The sequence below is a fragment of the Zophobas morio genome, unplaced genomic scaffold (assembly GCF_036711695.1).
Source record: "Zophobas morio isolate AGI-343-1 ecotype UQ-CSIRO unplaced genomic scaffold, CSIRO_AGI_Zmor_V1 ptg000030l, whole genome shotgun sequence".
Taxonomy (NCBI): domain Eukaryota; kingdom Metazoa; phylum Arthropoda; class Insecta; order Coleoptera; family Tenebrionidae; genus Zophobas; species Zophobas morio.
Genome location: NW_026972135.1, coordinates 17,599,085 through 17,623,673, shown reverse-complemented (window position 1 = coordinate 17,623,673; position 24,589 = coordinate 17,599,085). Strand labels below are relative to the sequence as shown.

Genomic DNA, 24,589 nt, shown 5'->3' with positions numbered 1-24,589 from the left:
TGCATAGATTTTTTTTATTATTGAATATTTATGTTTGATGACGACTGGTCTATTTTCTGTTATCGGAAAATATGGAAATGTTGAAATTTTCATATAACAGAAATACATGTGCTAAATCGAGACGTTTAATTAACACTCAGTTGTTTCCGAGAGACAGTGGCGTAGATATTTAAATTGTGATTTCAAAAATTGAAAACAGCATACAATAAACTATATAATCCTGTTTTTAAAATTCTGGTTCATTTCATCAATTTCTGTTTTTTTTGTTCTCAGGGAAAACACCGGAAAAAGTAATTTTCTGCTTGATTTTTTACTTTTCAATTTGGTACATACCTTCAAAATGATGTTAAAATGATTATTATATATAAGTTATTTATTCTAAATTAAATTAGTCACCCCAATTTTATATATAGCATCATGTTTTACAAAATAATAAAAAATTATGTTATTCTTATCATAGTATGTATGTCAAAAATTGCCATTTTTGATAGACAATATACAACCAAGAAAAAGATTTGAAAATTTATAAAACGGCACATACAACTTAGGATTTTTAGAAAACTTACTAAAAAAAAGCATGAGTAATTATTTGGAAAATATTAAATATACATACATGATTACGCCAATTATTAAAGACTACAAAAAAGTATTTTTAGCTGAAGTCTATTAAATTTTTGACGCATTTTTTCCAAAGAGGAAAATATCATGTACAGTAAAAATGACGATTAAAAATGGCTTCGAAAAAAATAAGTTGCTTTTTTATAATAAACTACGTATTTCTCCAAATATTATACATGGGTAAGTGAATCCGTTGAAGTGAATGACATTTTACGTAGGTACTTATTTACGGACGAAAAATGCCACTTTTTGTAACACTTAACATTTAATTAACGCTCTGGTGCGGTGTAGCTGTTTGGATTATTTTAGTTCTCACTTTGAGTATTATAATTATTAAAATAAAGAGTTGTTACACTTAAAAGAGTATATATTGATTTTTAATTTGTTGGAATCGCGAAGGTCAATGGAAAAATGTAATATGCACCTCGGCAAAAAACTGTCTATTATAGTCTCGCTTGCTTGTTCAAACTTCAGACTAATATAATAGGCATTTTTCGTCCTTACGGCATAAGTAAATGTTCAGTGACTATTTCGAAAATACGTAATTTATTTCAGTACATATTTAAAAAAAAAAAAAATAACAACTATGCACGGTTGTGTGAACTTTTCAATGAACGAATTAAACATATCTAAAAACAAAAAAATACTATAGAGAAAATAGATTTGAAAAAATTAAAACTCGTAGTTTGAAAAAAAAGCACAATTATAATATTAATAAACTTTATTCCCAACCGGTAATTCACCCAATAACAGGGAATAATATAAAAAACATAAGTATGTCATACAATGTACAAAATTTAGAAAAGGTACGTACAAATTAATAAACAAAAATGCTTTTAAATGGAAAATTGGACAATAATTTAGTTTGTAGATTTAAATAACTAAAAAAAATGTATAATTATGACTATGTTAAAATATTAGATAAATATTTCACAATATTAAGTAACGAGTCAGCATGTATGTCACAATTAATGCAGATAGAATTAAATAGCTCAGTCATAAGCACAATTGGAAACGTACGCATGATATTAGTTCTGCAATAGGGTGAATAGAAAGTTACTTGTTGACGAGATCTATTACGTAGAACTACATAAGCAAGTTTGGATAAAAGAAATGGACAATCTATATTGTTAGATAGTAATTTGAACGAGAATGTTATGACTAAAATATTTAAAGTTGAATCTAGTCAACAATGTATGGTCATATCCTCTTGAGGGGTACACACCTTCTATGCGAAAACATAAAAATTTCAGAAATTTTCGTTGAACTGCTTGGAGTCTGTTAATATATCGATTAAACATGGGATACCATATAATTGCCCCGTATTCAAGAGGGGATCTAACGAGTGCATAAAAAAGTTGCGTTAATGTTGTTATATTCGTGAAGTTTCGACAATTTCTATATATAAATCCAAACATCTTGTACGCTTTTTCGATGACATCAATAATGTGATTATTAAAACTAAATTTGGAGTCAAAAATTATACCTAAGTCCCTAATATTATCTTTGCGTTCTAAACGGCTACCTAGGATATGGTATGAAAACGTGACGGGTATTAGTTTCTTCGTATATGAGACCACTGAGCATTTATCTTCATTAAGAGTCAGCCTATTTTCATGGCACCATTGGACTACTATATCGATGTTGTGTTGTAGTTTTACGCAGTCTTGTGGACGAACAATGTGCTGGAATAACTTCGGATCGTCAGCAAAATAATAAATTCTTTTCACTAGTGATGCGATCAGAAAGATCGTTGACGAAGAGTAGAAAAAGAAGGGGACCTAGGTTCGAACCTTGAGGATGTCGGTGAGAAGGCCTGAGATGAGAAGTTTTGATATTTCACAAACAGTTTACGCTCGATAAGGTAGGATGAAAATAGGCGACATAACGAGTCGGAAAAACCAAAATCATGTAACTTCTTCAAAAGGATGTAATGGTCGATTTTGTCAAACGCCTTACTGAAATCAGTGTAAATGGTGTCGACTTGGTCCTGATCTTCGATGGCTTCAGCAACATATTGAGAAAATGTAGCTAAATTGGTAATTTTAGATCGTTTCTCAACAAATCCATGCTGGTGTTGGGAAATGAAACATTTAACAGACGCATAAAGTGACTAATTGGTCTGTAATCTTTGATGTTAAGAGACATCGCCTTTTTTAAATGTCAGACACACAATGGACTGCTTCCATTTCTCGGGCATTTCGCATTGTCGAAGAATGTTGTTAAATAATTTGCATAATGGTATGGCAAATACGGACGCACAGTCCTTTAATAGAAAACTAGGTATCCCATCCGGTCCAGCCGTGAAAAAATCTTTACACTTTTTTAAAGCTGACAAAACTTCAGTTTGAGAGATGGCTGTTACAGACACAAAGAGTTGAGGGATTTGATTGGAAGCTTCGATAGCACTCTACGGATCAGATTTTATGTAGACACTGCTAAAATATTTACCAAAGGCTTCCACGATGTCAGCTGGAGAAGATAATGTTTTATCTTCGATGCGCATGATGCCAGGTATACGATTGCAATTCTTCTTTTTTTGAACGAAACCCCAGAAAGATTTAGGGTCTTTGGAGATGTTCTTTTCTATACTGCTAATGTATTCTTTGTAAGAATTGGAGATTAACGCGTTACAGTGAGAACGATGCGATTTATATAAATTGTATTATAGGTAGTTTTGTGTGTCCTACTCCTACATAATCTATGCATTTTAGCCTTAATTCGCAAATTTACTATAATATCACTGTTGAACCAGGCAGGGAATTTACGGTTTGATTTAATGAGTTTCGTTTTTGGCAGTGATTCGTCAAAGATTTGAGTTAGTTTGTCGTAAAATTGTGAACAGGCTTGATCTACACTTAAGTTAGGATGTAAAAAGTCCCAATTAGTGTTGCAGATCGTTTGATATAAGCGAAAAGTTGTATGACTCGGGATTTTTGTTCATTGGAAACTGGTTTGGCAATGCGATAGGTAAGTATATAAAGTTTTGTCCATAAGCATGGATGGTGGGGATCTTCCTTAACAAGGGCTGAATCGGATGGCTCTACCTGGCAATCAGTATTAGAGAAAACCAAATCGAGAATGTTATTATGTGCATTCCGAACTTCGTTAAATTGTTAGAGACCGTAAAATTCACTGAAATTTTTTATAACGTTTACTGTTCTGTTTATTGTGTTTGAAAGTCACTTGCATTGAAATCACCCAATATCAGTACTTTATTATTACAGAGAGCTTCGATTGTGCTTAGAAGATCAAAAAAAGCTTCAAAGTCCTGCGATGACGTTTTTAGTGGGATATATATGTTAAGAACGACAAAGTAATGATGTCCAAGGTGTAGTTTAATTCCGACTATGTCAGTACTAGGCAATGCATTTTGAATAAAAGAAAGATCCAGTGAGATTGCCTTATATTTATTTCTTACACTTATGAGTACTCCACCGCCTCTAGTTACTCCCAATGAATGGATATCACGATCTTGTCTAAACACAATAAATTCAGCTGGAAAAATTTCACTATCACTGATATCCTTAATAAGCCAGGTTTCCGTAAGTGCTATAACATCATAGTCTTCCCTTTCACAAACACTATTACAAAATTGAGTAACCTTAGATCTTAAACATTTTGATGTAAGTAGTGAAGTACAGAGTTATTATTGGGTGAATTAATTAGTTTAAAATAGTGGGAATACCGTTGACATAGCGACTTTTTAAGTTTTGTTCACCATTGGCTGCAGGATCGTTGAGCTCTTGTTTCACTTTGTTATAAAATGCGATTTGCTTAGGTGTACGACCAGTAGCCAGGGAGATGTTCTTGTAATCGTTATTATTCTTAAGAGATTAGCATTGCGGAGAATTTGTAAACATCGGACTCATCATTTAGACGAACCTTGATAGGCCTTGCTCTAGTGTTTGAAGGATCTGAACGTCCTAGACGATGTACTACCAAATTATTAGACGGAGAAAAATCAGGGTACGCAGACTTAAGGATATTATCAACAATAGAATCATTATCAGATCTTTGTGTAGCCGTAAGAGTAGAGGGTTGCTCTGGTACACCGAAGATGATTAGGTTCTGTTTGCGCTTCTGTCTTTCATTGACTTCGTTGACTATTTCCTAGAGCATCAGTGGGTTAGATGAATTAAGATCTGGCTTTGGAGTTGAGATGTTTTTATTTCGGATAATTGTGTTTCGAAGTCTTTATTCGGTTTTTCTTAAGGCGTTTGTGTATTCGAACTGAAGTTTGGAAACCAGGCTCTTAATGTCTTGATATTTGGTCATATCACTATCGCAAACCTTACATAACACATTCACCAGCTTTGACCGCACCATTCGAATTGTTTTGATGTATTTTTCAGTCATATCAGCGCAAGCAGCATGTAAAAATCCTTTCAAGCATCACAACTAATTACGCTGGCATCATTTCTACTGCAAGTAGTGTGACAATCAAGACAGAGTGGCATGTTAAATCAATATAATGTTAAATGAGTAACGAATAATATTATTAATGATTAGAAAAAATGACGACGAGGCCTTCTGACGTACCTTGCTTCCAATGGTGTTTTTGGACAGAAATTTCTGTAAATTCCTAGTGTGTAATGCTCATTCTCGCAACGAACCTACCATACTGAAGGCAGTGGCACCACAGGTCGCACTACCTCGTACGGCACCTTCGTGGAAACGAACGTACCAAAATAAATTTTATCGATCAACCAAAAAACGACAAGTAAAAAGTATAATCTTACAAACGGCACTAAACGTTCTAATTTTTCAAAAACTAATAGCTGCACTATTTAGGCTCTAGATGGTTAACTCTTATAGTTAAATTTCGATTTAGAAACACGTTTTTGAAGCGATTTTAGGTCGATCATACGTTTTGCAGTATGACATTTGCAATAAAAAAAAATACATATTTATAAAGATGCCAACGATTTTTTTGGCATTAGCTAATTTAATAGTATTTTGTAAGCATTTTAGTTTATTTAGTTAAAACGGGAGGTATTTAAAAACCAGGATGTAGGAAAAATTATTTGCTCTTAGAACTTATTAAGCCCCCCTTATTTTTAACGGAAATTGCGCCCACCACTTGAATACTCCCTTACCGCTTTCTTAGACCCTATAATACAGGTAAAAATTACTCTCCATTGGAAAGTCCAGTGTTGTGTAACGTCAGTCAATCCAGTAATGTCATAGGTAACTCCTTGCACAAAAGCAATTTTAGAGTATACTATCAAAATGTCAGGGGTTTGAACACTAAAATAAGTGATTTTTATTGTGAGTGTCTCTCTGAAGAATTTAGTGTAATTGTCTTGACTGAGACATGGCTTTATCCTGAAGTTAACAGTAGTGAGTTATTTGACAACAGATACGTTGTGTACAGGTGTGATCGTAACATGTTCAACAGTAGTAAAATGCGCGGAGGTGGGGTTCTCATAGCTGTTTTGAAGGCATTTTTATCTAGTGAGATATTATTAAATGTAAATACTGTTGAGCAGTTATTTGTAAAAATAACTGTTGGTTCAGTTGACATTATTATAGGAACAGTTTGCCTACCTCCTGATTCTGGAATTGGTAAATACGTAATGCATACTGAAACAGTAAATGATATATGTGAAAAAAATATCAGTTCTTATATTTTCCTGGTTGGTGACTATAATTTACCCAACATCGTGTGGCATCCTGATGATGAGTTTAATGGTTATCTTCCTTTTTCATCCGCAGGGGTATGTGAATGTCACATTTGCGATTCTTTCTCTGCATGTGGTTTACATCAGTTGAATTGTTTTAAGAATATAGCTGGTAATGTACTAGATTTATGTTTCACTAATTTAGATGATTGTAACCTGTCATTGTGTAATTCCCGTAGTAATATTGATGCTAGTCATCCACCTCTTTTGATTGAAGTTGTTCTTGACTGCTTCATTGATATGAATTGCAATAAAGTTGAATACTATTTTGACTTTAGCTCTGCATCTTACGTTGATATTTGTAGCTATTTTTCTGGTATTAATTGGTATTCAATTTTTGATAATATCGTTGATGTTGATGATGCAGTAAATATTTTCTATGAACATGTGCATGCTGCTTGTGAGCAATTTGTACCAGTCAAACGCAAAGTAACTTCTTCGTATCCCAAGTGGTTTAGTCGTGATATTATAAATCTTATAAAGGCAAAGAAAATTGCTCACAAGCAATTTAAAAGAACTAGTACTAATACAGACTATGTGAAATTTGTAAATTTGAGAAGTTTATGTAAAGTTATGATTAAGAATGCGTATAGTGAACATATCTCTAATATTCAGAATGATTTGTTGTTAAATCCCAGTAACTTTTGGAAATTTATCCGCACAAAATCTAAATGTCAAATGCCACTGCCAATGCGATTGGGCAGTGAAATTTTTTATAATGATATTGATATTTGTCAATGTTTCAGTAATTACTTTGGCTCTGTATATTGTAACGTTATTAATCCTAATTTTAATGCTGTTTTTGATTCAGTGGTTAATATTGATAAAATTAACATTCACTTGACAGATGTTAAAAGTGCGTTAGATATGATTGATTCTAACAAGGGAGCTGGTCCTGATTTCGTTCCTCCAAAATTTTATAAGAACTGTTGGTAAGTCTTTAGCATTACCGCTGCAATTGTTGTTCAATTTATCATTACAATCTGGTAAGTTTCCGTCATTATGGAAGATGACTCATGTTGTACCTATACATAAAGCAGGTAGTAAGTCTTCCATTGAAAATTATAGGCCTGTTTCCATCCTATCAACACCTTGTAAGATATTGGAATCGATAGTATACACTCATATTCCTGATGCTTTTAAAAATATTATCTCTTTGAATCAGCATGTTATTAAGTCATTTTCTGAGAGTGCTGAAGTTCACGCTGTGTATACTGACCTCAGCAGGGCCTTTGGCAAAATTAGTCATAAAATATTAATAAATGAACTTAGCGCTTATGGTGTCTCTGGTCATCTACTTCTATGGTTTACTAGTTACCTTGTTAATCGATCCCAGATTGTGAAATTCAAAAATTGCTTCTCGTCTTCGCAGATTATTCCCTCTGGGGTCCCACAAGGGTCAATTCTCGGGCCTTTGTTCTTTTCCATTATTTATATAAATGATGTATCTAATATACTCCAATGTAATTTTAGCCTGTTCGCTGATGATTTAAAAATATTTCAAACTATTAGGGATAGTAACGATATGTTTTTACTGCAAAGCGACTTAGATTCTCTCTCATTGTGGTGTAAGGATAACTTAATGAAATTAAATATAAATGTCAAGTAATATGTTTTAGTCGTAAAATTCTGGCATCAATTCCGTGTTATGCTATTGACAATAATTCCTTAAAAGTTGTTTCTTCCGTAAAAGACCTTGGTATCATTTTAGACAGCAAATTATCCTTTGTCCTGCATTGCGAATATATTGTTTCAAAAGCTAATAAAGTATTAAGGTGTATAAAGAGATACTGTCATGATTTTAATGATATTCGTACTTCTCTAGTATTATATCCATCATTGGTCCGTTCAGTTTTGGAATATGGGTGCATACTGTGGGATCCTATATATCAGATACATAAGAATAGAATTGAACGCATTCAAAATAAGTTTGTCAAATCTATTTTGTTCAAATTACCACTTAAAGTCTCTCATTCTACTAGTCTTAGTAAATCTTATTTGGGTTTGTCTTTATTAAGTGTACGTCGCGATTTTTACAAAATTTGTTTTATGTATAAACTTTTAAACAATATGTGCGATTCTAACATTCTTAATTCTATTAACTTCTATGTTCCTCAGTTCAATGTTAGACAAGCTCCCTTGTTCTACATTAAATTCAATTTCACGAATTATTTGTTGTTTTCACCACTTAATAATATATTATCTACTTGTAATTCTATTTATAGCAGAATTGATTTTTATTCAGATACATTTCCTAAATTTCAACCTAAGTTAAGGCAAATCTTATTTTAAAAATATTGTAACATTCTCATGTGATTTTATTATTTTTTTTTTTTTTGTATTGTTTAAGGATGTTTTTCCGTCAATAAAGTAAGTAAGTAAGTAAGTAATATGGGATATTTCAGTTACGTGGTTATAAATGAACACAGAAATGAACTTTACAAATAAATTGACGAATGCGTAGTGAGGTGCCATTCCTACAGTAATACCCACCTAAAATGTACATATAAAGTGTACATGTAGAACATATTCAGTTTAATTAGTAGGTAAATTGTGTTAACCAGCTATGTTTTATAGGCTTAAATTTTCCTCAGTCTGATTGTAAATTCGTGCACCTATTTATATAAAATCTACAATTCTACACAGATGCTAATGGGCGGTGTTTCCTTTTTGAGGAACAACAACAAACGCTTGCAAATCATTCCACCTAAAGTTGTAAAATGACTCATTTCGTTATTGTCATCCTAATAGTTTTACCTTTTCGAAGTATTAAAGGAATTTGTTTTTATATAAAAATTTGGTTTCCACCATACTTAGAAATAATGAAAAAAGCCTCCAACAAAATTTTACCTACTTCATGCAGGATAAATCGGGGTATTTGTAATAACATTTCCAGGTAGCGGGCGCAACTCGGAACATTCACTTAGAGTAAAAAGTGCGTAATTCGAACCTTTTCAGCTCGAAAACTCAGGTAACGAGCGCAACTGGGATACGTCTTTTGTAGATTTATTATAAGAAAAAAACTCGAAATTGAAAAAAAATGCAATAAATGTAGAAACTATCAGCCCAAATGTTTCTTCCAATAATTCAGTGAATCATTGCAAAACTTGTGAAGTTGCGGAATAACATTTTACATCCTACATTCTACGAAACGAACGTTTTTTAAAATTTTGTAAAATATTCAAATTGATTTAGCGTTTATTATCGAAAAGTGATTAAAATTTGCCTGTTCATCCCGTCTACCACGTTTAAAAATTTATCAAAAAAAAAAATTGTTAAAAATATACTTCAAAGTGTAAAGTTATTTGTTCGTTTGCAAATATGTATTTGATAATAAATAAATAAATAAATTTTGATCTATGGATGAGAATCGTCAATAATTCCACTATATGCATACGAATTGAATTTATCAAACCTAAAACAGACTGGTATACCAGTCTTATATAATATAACTTATTTTGGGATAAGGGTTATAACCCTTATCCCAAAATAAGTTTCCGACTTCTGTATTTTGCCTTTATTACCTTTATTTTTAAAGAAGAAGAGGTTTTGTTTACTACGTATTTGGTGATTGTCAAATGCAACATTTTAATCTAAAACAAACTGAAAATACTATCCAAATTTTTAACTACCTATGTATTTGTTTTGATTAATTGCAAGTAAAGTTCAATATTAATCAAAACTTATTATAAGATGTTATATTTGTTGTAATAATATTAATTTTTCATTAAAAAATATATTTTTCATTTACTTAAAAAAAATATCCATTTTTTAGAAATCGGGCACCTATTTTGGAGAAAAATTTACTTTCAAATCGAACACTTAAATTTGGGACAGAGGTAGTATTATACACAGAAAAATACATTAATATATACAGGCATTACATCGGGTGTTTAATTAAAAATCTGGTTAAGTGTGTTTTGTCACCAGCTTTTTTTTGCCTTATGTCTCTTCCACAATTATTTTTGGGAGCTGCCATCTACTTGTTACATCGACTGTTATGAATTAATAACATTTAAACTTAGTTTGACGTCTATGTGACAACTGTCTACGATATACAAAAAAACAGTAAAATAAGACCCAGCCTATCCTACACTCGAGTGTTTTTTGTTTTCTTATAAATTTCCTTGGGCTTCGGAATATTCCTTGAATTAGTAATGCTTTGAATTTCTGACTAATAATGATTTAAAACTTGGCTGATAATTTCTGAAATCGTATTATTTCTACAGAGTATAGCCCATATACATAAGTACCTTTTGACAAAAAAAAATCTCTAGTGGACTATGAAATTTATTGTTACCTCAAATAATGATGTTGACATCGCAACTATCTGAAACATTAGGTATTTGAAAGGAATTTGACCGTAACTATCAAACCAAGCAAGAGAACGCATTAGTTTTGTCAACTTTATTATTTTAGTAAAAATAAAGTTCACAGCCTACTAGATGACTTTTTTCTAATATTTAAACATATGAATAGGTACTACATACATAAGTTTTTTAGCTATTCTTTTGTGAAAAAAAAAATTAAACATATGAGTAGGTACCTACTACATAAAGTTAATAGTTATCCTTTTTTTTTAATGTATATCTTATTTGCTCTCTACTCAAAATGAATTGCAAAGATTCATCGATTCAAATATTTACAAATTTCCTCTAAAACATTCATGAAGTCATCAATTTTTTTTTGGAGAAACAGACTTGAAACATAGCATAGGCTGTTTCTTTACCTACACTTTAACAGTCCACATTTAGCTTTACTTCAACTTAAAGGAAAATATTTATATATCTTAGAAAAATTAAATTCTCGAAATTAAATTTTATAATTATTAGTAGAAGCTATATTGTTGACCTGTAGTTCAGGGGCGAGAAAATTTCGGTCTGAATAAATTTAGCCCAAGTAACCAATAACGTAAAAAAAATGTATATGATATATAGTGAACCAAGAGTTATAAGGTTATATGGCCATCATAAAATCATCCCATTGTGTCGAAGTTAAGTTGTTTACAATAGAAAAGGTTTTAGGGTCGTAAATAACGTGTCCACTGCAGCTCGACCGGCTCTTGTGGTTTCGTTCAGGGGCGGCTTTCACTAAATATGAAAATCCACCACTCCACTATTTCTTTACTACCTGCAGCCGCTGAGGATTCCGAAATAACCACTCGCTTTGAAAGCCGGCCCTGTTAAATATGAGTAAGAAATGTTTAGAAGATGATTTATTGCCAACCGGTAAGTTTAGTGCGAACCACACAAAGGGGGTATTTATTTGCGGTCAACTACTTTTATGATGGCCATATAACCTTATAGCTCTTGGTTCACTATACTTCTAAAGATGAAAACGTGGTACCAAATATTTACTGTAAAATCCGTAAAAAATGTATTTCAACTAAATTTGTTAAAAACAAATTAGAGCAATAGGTGAGAAGAGCAGATTTTATGTGAGAATAATTATTATTGCACTTAATTTATGAAACATCATCACTTTATGAAAAGAAACAAAAGATGTATAGTAGATGCAAACTAGCACCGGACAGGAAAGATCATAAAAATTAAGCAACAATGAAAACGTCAATTAAGTGTTAAGGAAGGCGGCAGGTACCAAGACCGTACCATAAATAAAATCTGCCTTGCTATTACGTTGCATTCGGATATTCGTCCGGTCCGTATTCATCAAATTTTACTGAACGAATGATAAAAACATTTGAACTAGTTTTATAAATTTAGCGTTAATAATAATTATAATTATACTGTACGATATACGAGTATAAAAGTATAAAACATTTATTTACAACTTTACAATCACGTCTTTAGCCAAGTAGAAATTTACAAAATAGAATAGACTCCTGCCCTGAGTATCGTTTCTAGGATTTTCTAGGTAAACCAGCCGGCGACCGGCTAAAAGAGGTAGTGTCATAAATTTCGATACATTGTAATCCGATTAGGGTCGTCTTTGATGCTTAATTTTTATGATCTTCTATGTCCGGTGCTAGTTTGCATCTACGATACATAACCACTCAGCATCCAACATTTTATATCATTCTACCTTGCCTTCTGTATCTGTCTAACTTGATAATACATAAAATAATATGGAAGGGTTGCTATATTAAAAAATATAGGTGGGGTACTAAATTATTTTAAAATTCTGCAATATTAAAATAAAATTTTAGTTTTGTTTGGCAACTAGCAAAGGAGGGATTTTTGCATATTAGTTCATATTTGAAACGACATTTTTTTTTACTAAATTTCTAATTCGTGCCATAAATTAAATCCAATAACGAAACCACTGTTGTCTTTGGTAAATCAGTACGTACCTAATGTAATAAAGATATTTGAGACATCCTCTATAAACAGTTCTAAAAATAAAAATATGTTATTGATTTGTTTTTTCATACAATTAATCCCAGAACATATTTTTTTTAACATTTGTAAAATAAGAAATAATTAACAACACAGTGTACTACAGGATAAAATATTAAACAGGTTTCATTCCACCTACATCAAAAATAGCGCTGAGGTAAAAATCAACACAATTCAATTAAAGTTTTTTGAAAACTATCCTTCATCAATTTAATTTTATTTAGGGTTTTTTGAATTTGACATAAACGTTCAGGATGAACAAATAAATTTTAGTGGATTCTCGGTAGTCATTAGATTAATGTTGTTCTTTGGCCAACATTAAAAATTACTCCATTGCGTAGATTCTACGATAACGGTAAAATTTTAGTTCATTCTACTATTTGCACGATATTAACTTACTTCTAAAATTTAAAAACATAGATACCTAGTCGAAAGGCGGGAACGAAAATTTTGGTTTTCTTCATATCTGAAACATGAAAAAAATCAATCGTCGAATGACGGAAAGAAACACAATTAATACGCACGCAGGAAAAGCATAGGATAAAGGTTCAGCGGAAATAAAACTAACTTTTTTTAATGAAAGAAATCGTACATATAAAAAATGGTAGTTCTATTTAAAAACAAAAGTTCTCTTAACTTTCAGCGAAAATAAGAAATACTACAATCAATTTTATAATTATTCAAAATAGACTTTATTAATTAATATATACATATGTAAAAGATTCAAATACTTCTCGTGGCTATCATTTAGCAATACATAATATATCGTGTAGTCGTTTTATATTAACAACAATTACAGCAGGAACTACCTACAGATTAGTTCCACATTTGTATTCCTAAAATGTAGTTGTTAACTTTTGAAATGGTTAATTATGCATTAATCGGACCCGTTATAGCCTTGGCTACATTCTAGCACATTTCTGTCCCCTTTAGCAAAAGAACAATACCGGATCTCGTTAAATGTTCATGTGATGGAAATGTCACACCTCAGTTACTAAATTACTCACTCCGTACCAAGAATTAAACCCCACAGTAAACACGATCGCACACTCCTTAAATAGTTTATTAGGCCTTCCTTGTTCCGCCACTGCCTTCCGTGCATTCCCCGCCACAAAATATGAATAAACAATTAGCGCCGTCTGCACCCGAGTGTACTCGTGACGTCACTGGATGACGGTGTCGGTCATCGCGCTCTAGATCAACTGCATGCGACAATGCATAAATCTTTGATGCGGCTTATACCCACATTTTTACGTCACAAAGGATTTGGAAAATCTCTCATTCGCATTTTAGTTTTGTGTTGTATCGATCGAATTTCTGACATTTCAGTTCTTAAAAGATTTCCTTTTAATTCTGTGCTATAAATGGTTAATTTAATAATGCTCTTCATTCAGGAGGAGCAAACGCAGATCGAGTAATCAATGAATTCGGCATCTTTGTCATATTTTTATAGGTGGCTTTGACGGCGATGTTTCTTTGTTCGAGCAGAGGAAACTTGATTGTGGAAAGGAATTCGATGAGTGGGGGTGGCTGAAATTGACGTCATCACGTAACATTGGGGATTATAAGGTTAATGTTTTAGAAATTTTACCACGAATATGTAAAATGTCAGGTATTGTTCAAGTTTGATGTGTTAGCCCGGCGCATCCACCATTGTTGTATCTTTTACTGTAATTTCAACTTAGAGTTATAATATGTAATAAATTAAATAATGAGAAAGATGAAAAACATCTTGGAACAAAATATATCTATTTATCGATCTACCTTGAAAAATGTTTAAACGGATAAAGTAGAGATGTTTCACTTCATAAACGAACAAAAACTTGAGACAAAGAGAAACTTCATGAGAAACAAAATCAAGAACCGAAACAATAAGGAACTGTACTATAAAGAAAACTCATCTTTCCATGACCTATTGTAAATTTTAAAGTTTCGCAAGCGTAACTGGGGTCTATTGAGAGAATAATTCGAGGTCAAATTTATTACATGTCACATTTGACGTTCTTAATTAATATGGTTGCTTGAAAGCTCGGATGCTTATTTCGATGTTGCGGCAAATGGAGTACATAATATCTTTGTGGCGTATACCACGAATGCAAATGCATACATTACTTTGTATGGTTCTTTATATGAGTAATTTGGTTTAGCGTGAAAAATAATAATACATACCTTGTTTCAATTGTACAGAACAAAATATAAATTCATGAGACAATCTAATTATAATATAACTCTCAAGGAAATGAAAAAAAGAAACGCGAAAAATATAGAAACTAGAATTAAATAACAAAATGAAATAGAAAAAACTCTCAATGAAACAAAATTTAGCCAGCAAGAACCAATTGATTAGTAAATGTTGAAAAATGCAAAAACAAAAATTAAATAAAAACGAGATCAAAACAACTAATGGAAAGTTCTCTTAGTTAATTTTAAAATCTCTGTTACAATATTTTTGGAAGGATAAATAAAAATAAGCCACGCTTTGTTGTGCTTTAAGTAAAATTGAATCCTAATGTACAACATGTTTGTAAAGAAAATATTACAATTTTCAAATATCCGTATTTCAGTTTTTTCAAGTAGAACAGCCTGTATTTTATTACTGCATGCAATGCAATAATAAAATACAAAGTGTTATATTAAAAAATTGAAATATGATATAACATGGTTAATTTTGTCACAATTGTTGCTAAATATGTTCGAATAATAAGAATGTGAACCTATTTCAAAAAGTATAAAAATATGTATGTTTCATTAGAAATAACGGTGGAGCATTAGTCCAGTCGTTTCGAAAAAATTTTGGGCAAATTGAGCAAATCAGGTTCTCATAGATCAATGAAAAGCAATGGGAATATGACTTTTATGTCAATGTCATTTGGCCGAAATCTTTTGGAAACGACGGTATAAAGGTAATTAAAATCCGTGTACATAAAACTCAAATTATACGACTAACAACACAGCGATTGTGTACAAAATAATTCCGACTCAACTTAGACTCTAATTCCTTCATTGACTGGACTAGGCTAAAACTCCTCCGACAGTGGTACTATTTAAACAGGCGTACGCTTCTTCTGGCAAGATCGCGAACGTCGCGTTCGAGGTTGTTCTGGAGCCCACCATCGAGATAAATCCCGCAACGTCCAGCGGGTTGCTTTTACGCTTTTCTTTATTCAAGCGCCGCTGTCACCGATGATAAGTCACCGCGCCGTACATACTAGAAAACCTATAGGCGTCGTACCGGAGCGGCGTATGGGTTACTTCCTAATAGTACATTATTTCCTCGGGACTGTTATTGTTGATTGTGTGCTGTTTCAAAATTAAAACTAAAAAAAAAATGGACCAGCTCCCGCAGACAGTCCTTGGCGGTGTCGATGTCACGCAGGCGGCTTTAAAACAAATCAAAATAGTTTATTTATGCGCAATAAAATCGGCTACACAAATTATAATATAGTATTGTGTTAAACTAAACATCTTGCCAAAATTTGGCGTTGAAGTGTGATCGTCAACAAAATGGAACCCTTGTGTGGGTTTTATGGCGGAATGGCTTCAAGTGCAAGGTGGTGAACCTCACCATTGGCAAAGTAACTTTAAATCAAAATACAAAATATGGACGGCAAATTATGTATTCAAATTTTCGTTTAAAAATGAAAAAACATAGGAAAAACACAAATCGTTATTAAAGTAACTACATAAGAGTAATGTAATGGAGTGGTGAAAAATTTAAATATGGACAGTCTAGAAACCAACAAACGTGGTGCAGAGGACGTTAACGATAACGAAATTTAAGTTCCTCGTCGTAGTCTGCCACTCTTTCTCGATAGTTTTACCCTGTTAACAATTATAATACACACACCACATCTCTATACCCAAAAAACCTGCCGCATATTAGATAATCTACCCTGTCTTCACAAAGCAGCCAGTTGCTTCATTACTGCACGTTTCACGTAGCAAGCATTTTATTTATTTATTTATTTATTTATTTATTTTTAAAAACCGTCAGCTTTAACACCAAAATGTGTGTTCCGCTTTCGGCACTCAATCTAGTGCTTTTATTTCAATAAAATTGACATCCCGTATTTCTCGAACATGATGACTACATGAGTACCAAAATTGCCAAGTAGACAGCACAGAGCATTTAATTACGCCACACTCTAGCAAGGATTTAAAACAACAAAAAATTTACATAATGGTAAATTATGCATTCTTTGATAATAATTAAATCAAAATCAGTTCATCATGGACTAAACAAATTCCCATATTACATAAAAACAAAGCACATATAAAATAAACACAGCAGATGCATATTAAATACACTGGGAAACCAAATAATAATTCGAGAATAAGCCTAAATAAGTGAATGTTCTGTCGCGTGTTTTACGTGAATATTTACATTATTGTAGTTACATTGTAGTTATTAGAACCATGAATAGTTAAAAATCTTAACATGAACTGTGAATTTACGAACAATAAAACAAAAATAACACATGTTGACGAATTTGCTAGTTTCACAACATTTCAGATTAAAAAATCAGCAAAAACACCACACTTCTTAAAAACCATCCAAACATTTTGCGCCAAAAAACTTTTACTTCCCGAGCGTAAGCTAAGGAAGTATAATAATCGAGTCCATCGGACGAATGGCCACTTTTATATTTTCACACCCTTTTATGACCCCTAGAGTACAAAAAAAGTAGTCTCCCGTTTCCGTCTGTATATCTGTCTACCTGTCTGCCTGTTTGTCTGTCTGTTGTCTGTATCCATTTTTATTAGACACGTGATCTTCGAAAATATTGCAGCGATTGTTGTCAAATTTCGTGTGTATATTAGAAATATCCTGTAGATGGTTAAATTCTAACTAAAGTTTTGTTAATCATCCTCACCAACAGTTTGATGACGTTATTTCAAAGAATTCTATGTTTATTTGATTTAACTTTAACGACAATATAGTCCTATAAGTGTGGTGTACGAATCCGCTTTGAGTTTTTCCCAAACCGTCCAAATTTTGCAAAAACTGAAAAGTATAATAATAGTTTACAATTAATGTAAGGCAACCCGGTGGTGATCTAATGGTTACGAGTCAGGAATGCGGACCGGACGTCGCGCGTTCGATTCCAAACTCTTTCCAGAGATAATATTATCTCTGCTCTTTCTCTTTTTTTTTCGCTTTTTCTCTCGCATTGTGTATTACCTATGTTTATGACGTCATAACAAATTTTTTATTGATGAAATTACCTCACTTTCACGAAAAGGTAAGAATACGCTCCACTTTATTTAAAAATGTAAAACCTTCTTGGGTGCGCCAAATGTCTTCTTTTAAAAATGTGAAACCTTCTCGGTGGTCCCAAGTGTCTTTTTTAAAAATGTAAAACCTTCTCGGTGGCGCCAAATGTTTTTTTTTTTTAAATGTGAAACCTTCTCAGGGGTCCCAACTGTGTATTTTTAAAATGTAAAACCTTCTTGGGGGCCCCAAATGTCTTTTTTTTATGTGAAACCTTCTTGGGGTGCCAACTGCCCTATTTTAAAGAAGGCGAAAATTTCTCGCAGCTCCAAGGGTCATTTTTTAAGAATATTATATCTTCTCGGGGCTCCCAACTGTGTTTTTTAAAAGGTGAAACCTTCTTTTTTTCTATTACACTGTGACTAGTACCTTGTATATTGTTTTTACTCCATAGAGGTTATCACGAAAAAGTACGACGCCTATGGGTTTTCTAGATGCAAGGCGATGACGGTGACTCATTGTCGGTGACAGTGTTCGCTAAAGAAAAGCCTGGAAACGGAACTCGCGATGGATATTCCAGAAAGACCTCGACCGCGAAACATCTAGGAGGGAAGTATGGGCTTAAATAAAGGCCACCTTCGGGAACGAGGTTATTCAGGGAGTTTCAGTCAACGAATGTAATCCAGACAATGGAAGAAGTCGAGTCTAGTGTTATTATTCAGCCAAGGAGTCAAGTTCAGTAAAGAGAGAATGCAGTTAAGTTGCGCCGAAATTATTTTGTACATAATGGCTGTGATGCAATTAGTCGTATAAATTTGAGTTACTGAGAAATAAATTGTTGAGTTTTATCCACACCGATTTTTAAAAACACATTCAACGTAACAATAATTTTTTGATACTCCAGAAGCGAGGGAAGTTTTGCCGAAATAACTTTCGACCAAGTTTTTTCTTTCAAATGTTTATTTTAAGTTTAAAATCAGTTCCACTGAGCATTCTTGTATGTGAGACTGGGACACAAGCACTCTGGTACTCTACTTTTATACTGTACCACTTTTATAGCAAACATAAATATAATACGAAAAATCTACGACAAAAATTGGTCGAAGATTATTTCGACAAAACTTCCCTCGCTTCGGAAGTACAGTAGAACAAATCTAACTTTTTCTAAAGATTAATAAGATTTGATTTTGCGAATTTCTTTATTTATTTTTGTAACCCTTATAAGCCAAAATAAAAATACGTACGTAATGTTAAAGTAAAAGTAAAAAAGTGTACTATGCATTTGTTTGGATGGAAGCAGTGTAAAACTAAAAACAACAGTACTGTATTCCCAAATTTTCGAGAAAATGGAGTGAGTCGTTTTTGATTTAATCAATATAATAAATTGCTTCATCAATTCTTTTTTTTAGTCACCCTGTATAAGTAATTCTAAAAACAATAAGTGCACTGATAAACTAAAGTATAAAGTTACATCATTTTGCATATTTCAAAGAGGATTTATTAGGCAAAATTTTGAGATGGCGCCATCAATTTTTTGGTAGAGGATAAACGAATAAATTTTGATTAACGATTTTCCATGATTACGATAACCTTAAAACTTTTACAAGACTACAGCCTTCGAATTTGCAGTTTTAAAGATAAATTGCAAAATGTTGTTATAAAATTTTGATTTTTTTTCCAAAAATCTTGATCTCTAGGGTGAAAACTCAATACGGATTCATACGTCACAAGTGAACGAGTGTTTTATTTTATAATATTAAAAAAATATGTATGTATTATTGTAAATTTTGGTGATGCCGTCATCCGGTTGGTGGTGGACATTATTAAGCAAATTTTCGTTAACGTTTTCCAATCCAGTAGTTTCGAAAATTGACCCTTTTCCTGTAAGCAAAGTGAGTAGACATTATATAAATTCCAATGATACAGAGTGAGACAACATCGCGCAGGCGAAGTCAGATTTTTAAAGCGCCAAGTTAAAATTAACCAATGAGCGACCGATTACACATGTGTAGCCGGTTGCATTCTGTCAAAGCGGTTTGTTTTCACAGGCCTTTGCTCTGCTGCCGGAGTGCCGGATACTATTTCCAATGTGGTTTTAAAGATGCGTGCGCACGGAAAGTCACTATGGGAGTTTTACGATCTTACAGGAAAAGGGTCAATTACGTGTCTAATAAAAATTCACACAACACACAGACGCTAGACAAACAGACAGACAGGCACACAGAGAGACGGAAACGTGAAAACACGGTTTTTCCTCACGCTCAGAAAGTAATAAAAACCATTAAAATAACATTGTATTATAATTTTTAATAAATTTAATAAAACTCTTGTGAATAATTTGAAAACTGTTAATTTTACTACAGGGGTGTCAAAAATGTTTCTTTAAATTTATATTTAAACTTGAAATATATGCAACACAAAAAACAGCAAATTTAAAGGTCATAAATAGATAAGCTACTTCTTATTAGTTATTACTACTGACCAAGTTTACACGTTAAACATAATTACCAATTTTGTCTATAGTATTACAGATTTCCAAAACCCTAGAATAAAATCCAAAATATTTTTATCTGCAAATGTTGCAAATGATAACAATTTCTCAAATTGACATCTGAAATGAGGTGTCAAAATCGTCAAAAACATAACCTCCAATTTTCAAACTTGCCTACAATAATAAACAAAATGGGGGCCCCTATTTGTCGTACGTGCCTGCAACAAGGACCTGTAAAGTCAATTTTCACAGTACACAAGCAAATTTCTGTGTGTTTTTCAAAAATGCTGGATTTTTGTGCATCCGTACAGGTTCACCACCACCTTTTAAAATACCATTAAGTTGAACCAAACATTTCAGGCAGAAATCGACGACGGCCTACCTTCAGAAATCTGCCGAAAATGTGCAAACGCTTTAGTTGCGTTTTATAAATTTAAAAGATCAGTAATTGACAACGACCAAAAACTTAGAAAGCAACTTATATCCACGAATATCACAATAAAAAGCGAATGTGACAGTGACAATAAACAAGAAGAAATTGGGGGTATAGGTGATAAACATGAGAGTGAATTAAAAAGTGAGGATGACCTCACTGATGTCAAACCTGTTAAATCTAGAAAAACACACCAGTGTGATGTGTGTGGGCAATTTTTTTGTGGCCGGAGTAACTTGAGTCAACATATGAGGGCACATAGAGATGATAAACCGTATGAATGTGATAGTTGTGGAAAAAAGTTCCGAAGATTTGAGCACCTGAAAATTCATAAAAGAATACACACTGGTATATTTTGCTCATTTGTTTAAAATTTCAAATGTAGCTGTTATTTGTAGGTGAGAGACCTCATCAGTGTACCATTTGTTCGAAACGTTTCATCCAATACGCCACTTTAACTACTCATTTAAAGACACACAGCGGCGAACGTCCTTATATGTGCTCAACTTGTGGAAAATCATTCAGTCAGTCCAGTACTTTAACTTACCACATGAGGATACATACAGGAGAAACACCCTATAGATGTAAATTATGTAATAAAGGATTCACACATTCTGGTAACCTGAACATCCACATGAGGTTTCATAAAAACGAACGACCGTTCAAATGCGAACTTTGTGAAGTGACGTTTGTAACTACTTCACATTTGTCTCTCCATATGAAAAAGCACACAGGAGAAAGGCCACACAAATGCAAAGTTTGTGGCAAAGGATTTCTCCGAAGTGAACATCTAAAAGGCCATTTAGTAATACATTCAGGAGAACGGCCTTACGTTTGTAATATTTGTTTGAAGAGGTACACACAAAGTAGTCACTTGACTCGACACATGAAAACCCACAAGACATAGCGCGCGTTTTTTTGGATTTGAGATGTCTAAAGTGGCCAACGAAAGGTGACCCCATTTCGTATTATCAACGACACTGCAGTTATTAGTGAATTTGTAAATGAATAAATTATCACAAGTACCGACATAAGTATCCACTTGTTTTGGATATCGTGTTTTTTTTTAATTTGATCACTCGATTTAATGACTAGACCTCCTTGTTTTGACATTGCTGTGACGTAATGCGACGTGTACCAATCACATCTCGCCAGCAAAATGTCTACAAATCACTGGATGATCACCGTGGTTGCTGGTTTGTCAAATTTTTAATTCTGTCAACGTGTAAAACCAAACACTTCAACAAATTTATTTTTGATAGATTTTTGTCATTAATTGGGTTCTTAGACTAGACAGACGCTCAGGTAATTAAAACTCATCAACTCCACAAGTAAAATACATATTTTTCACTCACAACCGGCAACTCTTTCAACATAACCTCACTCTCAGTTCGTTTTATTTTTAATTTGTAGTTGAACAAAATGGAATTCCAAGTAATCTTCACCGTACTCTTCGGCACAATAGTCACCATTAACGCTCTAAAACAGGGAGAGTGCGAGGTCTGTATAAAAGCCTTGGACAAATTCTCTGCAACTCTGTCAGACGATGTGAAAAAAGACCCAAAACAGATAGAAACCAAATTTAAAGATTTTTGTAAAAGCACGAGGAACAAAGAAAATCGATTTGTAAGTATAATTCATTTTATATAGCGTAGTCTGATGAAAGTGTGTCTGCAGTGTTACTATCTGGGAGGCCTGGAAGAAAGTGCTACAGGTATCCTAGGAGAAATGTCGAAACCCCTCTCGTGGTCAATGCCTTCAGACAAAATCTGCGAGAAATTGAAAAAGAAAGATGCTCAAATTTGTGAATTAAGGTATGATGTCGAGATTGATTTGAAGACTGTGGACTTGAAGAAACTGAAAGTTAGGGATTTAAAGAAAATCATTAATGATTGGGGCGAAGATTGTCAAGGGTGCATAGAAAAAACTGAATATATTCAAAGAATAGAGGAGTTGAAACCCAAGCACACAGAGTTATAAATGTGTGATTAGGAGAATTATTGGACTGATTATTTATTGTTTCTCAGAGCCGTAAACGCACTCATTTTCTTGGTGACTATCCAGTGTTTATTTAGTTGTGCATGGATTTCTAACAGTTCTGTTCTTTCATTTGTGATTAAGTTAGAAATGTGTTTATATTTATAATAAATATGCAGACTTATGTAAAACAAATGTTTGTTTTCAACTTTCATTTGATGAAGATATATACCACGTGGTTCTTTTATTGGGTACAACCCCTGTAACTTTTATTTTTAAAGATAAACTTAGTTCTTTAAGCAAATTTGTATCATTTTAAAAGATCACTTATGTGAATTAATGACATGAGTGTCAATTTTGCAAGATACTAGATTGTCAATAAACATGAATTTTTCGTCGTATTTTATTGAATAACTTTTTAAGTATTGATTTTAGAATGTTAGTTGCTTAAAAATCAATCTTTCCATTTATGAAAAAGTATACCTAGTGTTACATAAAAGAAAACAAAGTTGACGTCATTTCCGGTTATACCGGAAGTGATAATAAAAATGTGGGGTGGCCATCACATAGATCTTTTAACATGATACAAATTTGCTCAAAGAACTACAGGTTTATCTTTAAGAATAAAAAAGTTACAGGGGTTGTATCAAAGAAACGAAACACCCTGTACATTTTGGTAGCAGCGTCCACAAATAATACAGCTTAAAACGTACTGTATAAACAAAATAAGGTTTACTGGTAAATTTTGTCCCACCAAACTGCCGATTTAATTCATTTAGTATTTATATTTAGTAGACCTATGCTGCAAATTTTTTCTCCTTAAGGTAGGCGTCGGCGCACCAGTTTTATCACTTTAGGAGACTCCATTCGGAAGGTCCGAGAGCTGTCCCCTAATGATGAGTTACTGAAAATATCGGTAGAGGTACAGATCTCGATTTCGTAGGGGCTTGTCTACCCCCATTTGTAAGAAATCCCATCTACCTGCATATTATTATTCTTCGGTATTAGCGATCTGTTTTGTGTCCAAACTTAAACTATTGAAAATGAGAAGACATTTTTATAAACCTCAAATATTATACGTATGTTTTCATTAGACAACACACAATTTTCTCCATTTTTCTTCGTTTCTGTGATATATCTAATACTACTACCATCACTGCTACTACTATTACTATTAAATATATGGTTTCTGTTAATATAGGTATATGTATTTTGTATAAAATTTTGTTTGTTACTGAGCTCAGTTTATTTATTATAATGTAGATGAGTGGAAGGGAAGCATTTTTTTCTTTCAATTCCCACGTATATGATACCTCTATTACACTGTGTGATTGCAGTTGAAAGTAATTTTCGTGTGCGCTATTTCAAAATCCAAACAACTCGAGTCTTTGACTTTTTTTCTTAGCATTAAAACTAGAAATAGAATTAAAGAAATATTAAGGAGGGTACGCTTAATGAGAATAATCGACGCGATTTATTAAATAATACCTAGTTCTAGAACAGCTTTCTGTAGCTGTACCTACACACAATTATCCGGAAATTTGTGTCATAATTATCAAAACTAATTTTTTATCTCCCTCCTCTTGTATAAAATGTATCAAAACTTACATCCACTAACATCTAAAGATGTGTGTCTTGGATATACATATATCTGATATGTTATTGCTGATAAAAGCCGGGCACAAACACCGAATCATGGCTGATTTAGATGTTTTGTTTATACCATTGTCATGGAAACCACACGTCCTATGCCTGATTCAACTGGACTGCGGTCCCGTTCCGACAGTGCTCGGCAAGATTGAGTTACTATCGCGAGTT

At 32.9% G+C, this 24,589-nt stretch overlaps 2 protein-coding genes across 2 annotated transcripts; both read left to right on the top strand.

Annotated features, from left to right (window-relative positions):
• Nucleotides 1-20,366: 20,366 nt before the first annotated feature.
• LOC135138227 (zinc finger protein 239-like) lies at nt 20,367-21,819 on the top strand. Its single transcript, XM_064068150.1, has 3 exons — nt 20,367-20,672; nt 20,722-21,142; nt 21,193-21,819. Exons 1-3 carry the CDS (start codon nt 20,487-20,489, stop codon nt 21,699-21,701), a joined length of 1,116 nt encoding a protein of 371 aa, XP_063924220.1. The 5' UTR covers nt 20,367-20,486; the 3' UTR covers nt 21,702-21,819.
• Nucleotides 21,820-21,952: 133 nt separating this feature from the next.
• Nucleotides 21,953-22,966, top strand: LOC135138228 (mesencephalic astrocyte-derived neurotrophic factor homolog). The gene is made up of 3 exons (XM_064068151.1): nt 21,953-22,099; nt 22,208-22,420; nt 22,472-22,966. Exons 2-3 carry the CDS (start codon nt 22,217-22,219, stop codon nt 22,772-22,774), a joined length of 507 nt encoding a protein of 168 aa, XP_063924221.1. The 5' UTR covers nt 21,953-22,099; nt 22,208-22,216; the 3' UTR covers nt 22,775-22,966.
• Nucleotides 22,967-24,589: the final 1,623 nt, after the last annotated feature.

What these genes read in the sequence shown, in the direction of transcription:
- LOC135138227 (XM_064068150.1), top strand. Translation starts at nt 20,487, where the DNA reads ATGAGGTGTCAAAATCGTCAAAAACATAACCTCCAATTTTCAAACTTG. An exon ending in ATTTTTGTGCATCCGTACAG is followed by an intron (nt 20,673 to 20,721) that starts GTTCACCACCAC and finishes CAAACATTTCAG; the next exon opens with GCAGAAATCGACGACGGCCT. An exon ending in TCATAAAAGAATACACACTG is followed by an intron (nt 21,143 to 21,192) that starts GTATATTTTGCT and finishes TGTTATTTGTAG; the next exon opens with GTGAGAGACCTCATCAGTGT.
- LOC135138228 (XM_064068151.1), top strand. Translation starts at nt 22,217, where the DNA reads ATGGAATTCCAAGTAATCTTCACCGTACTCTTCGGCACAATAGTCACC. An exon ending in GGAACAAAGAAAATCGATTT is followed by an intron (nt 22,421 to 22,471) that starts GTAAGTATAATT and finishes GTGTGTCTGCAG; the next exon opens with TGTTACTATCTGGGAGGCCT.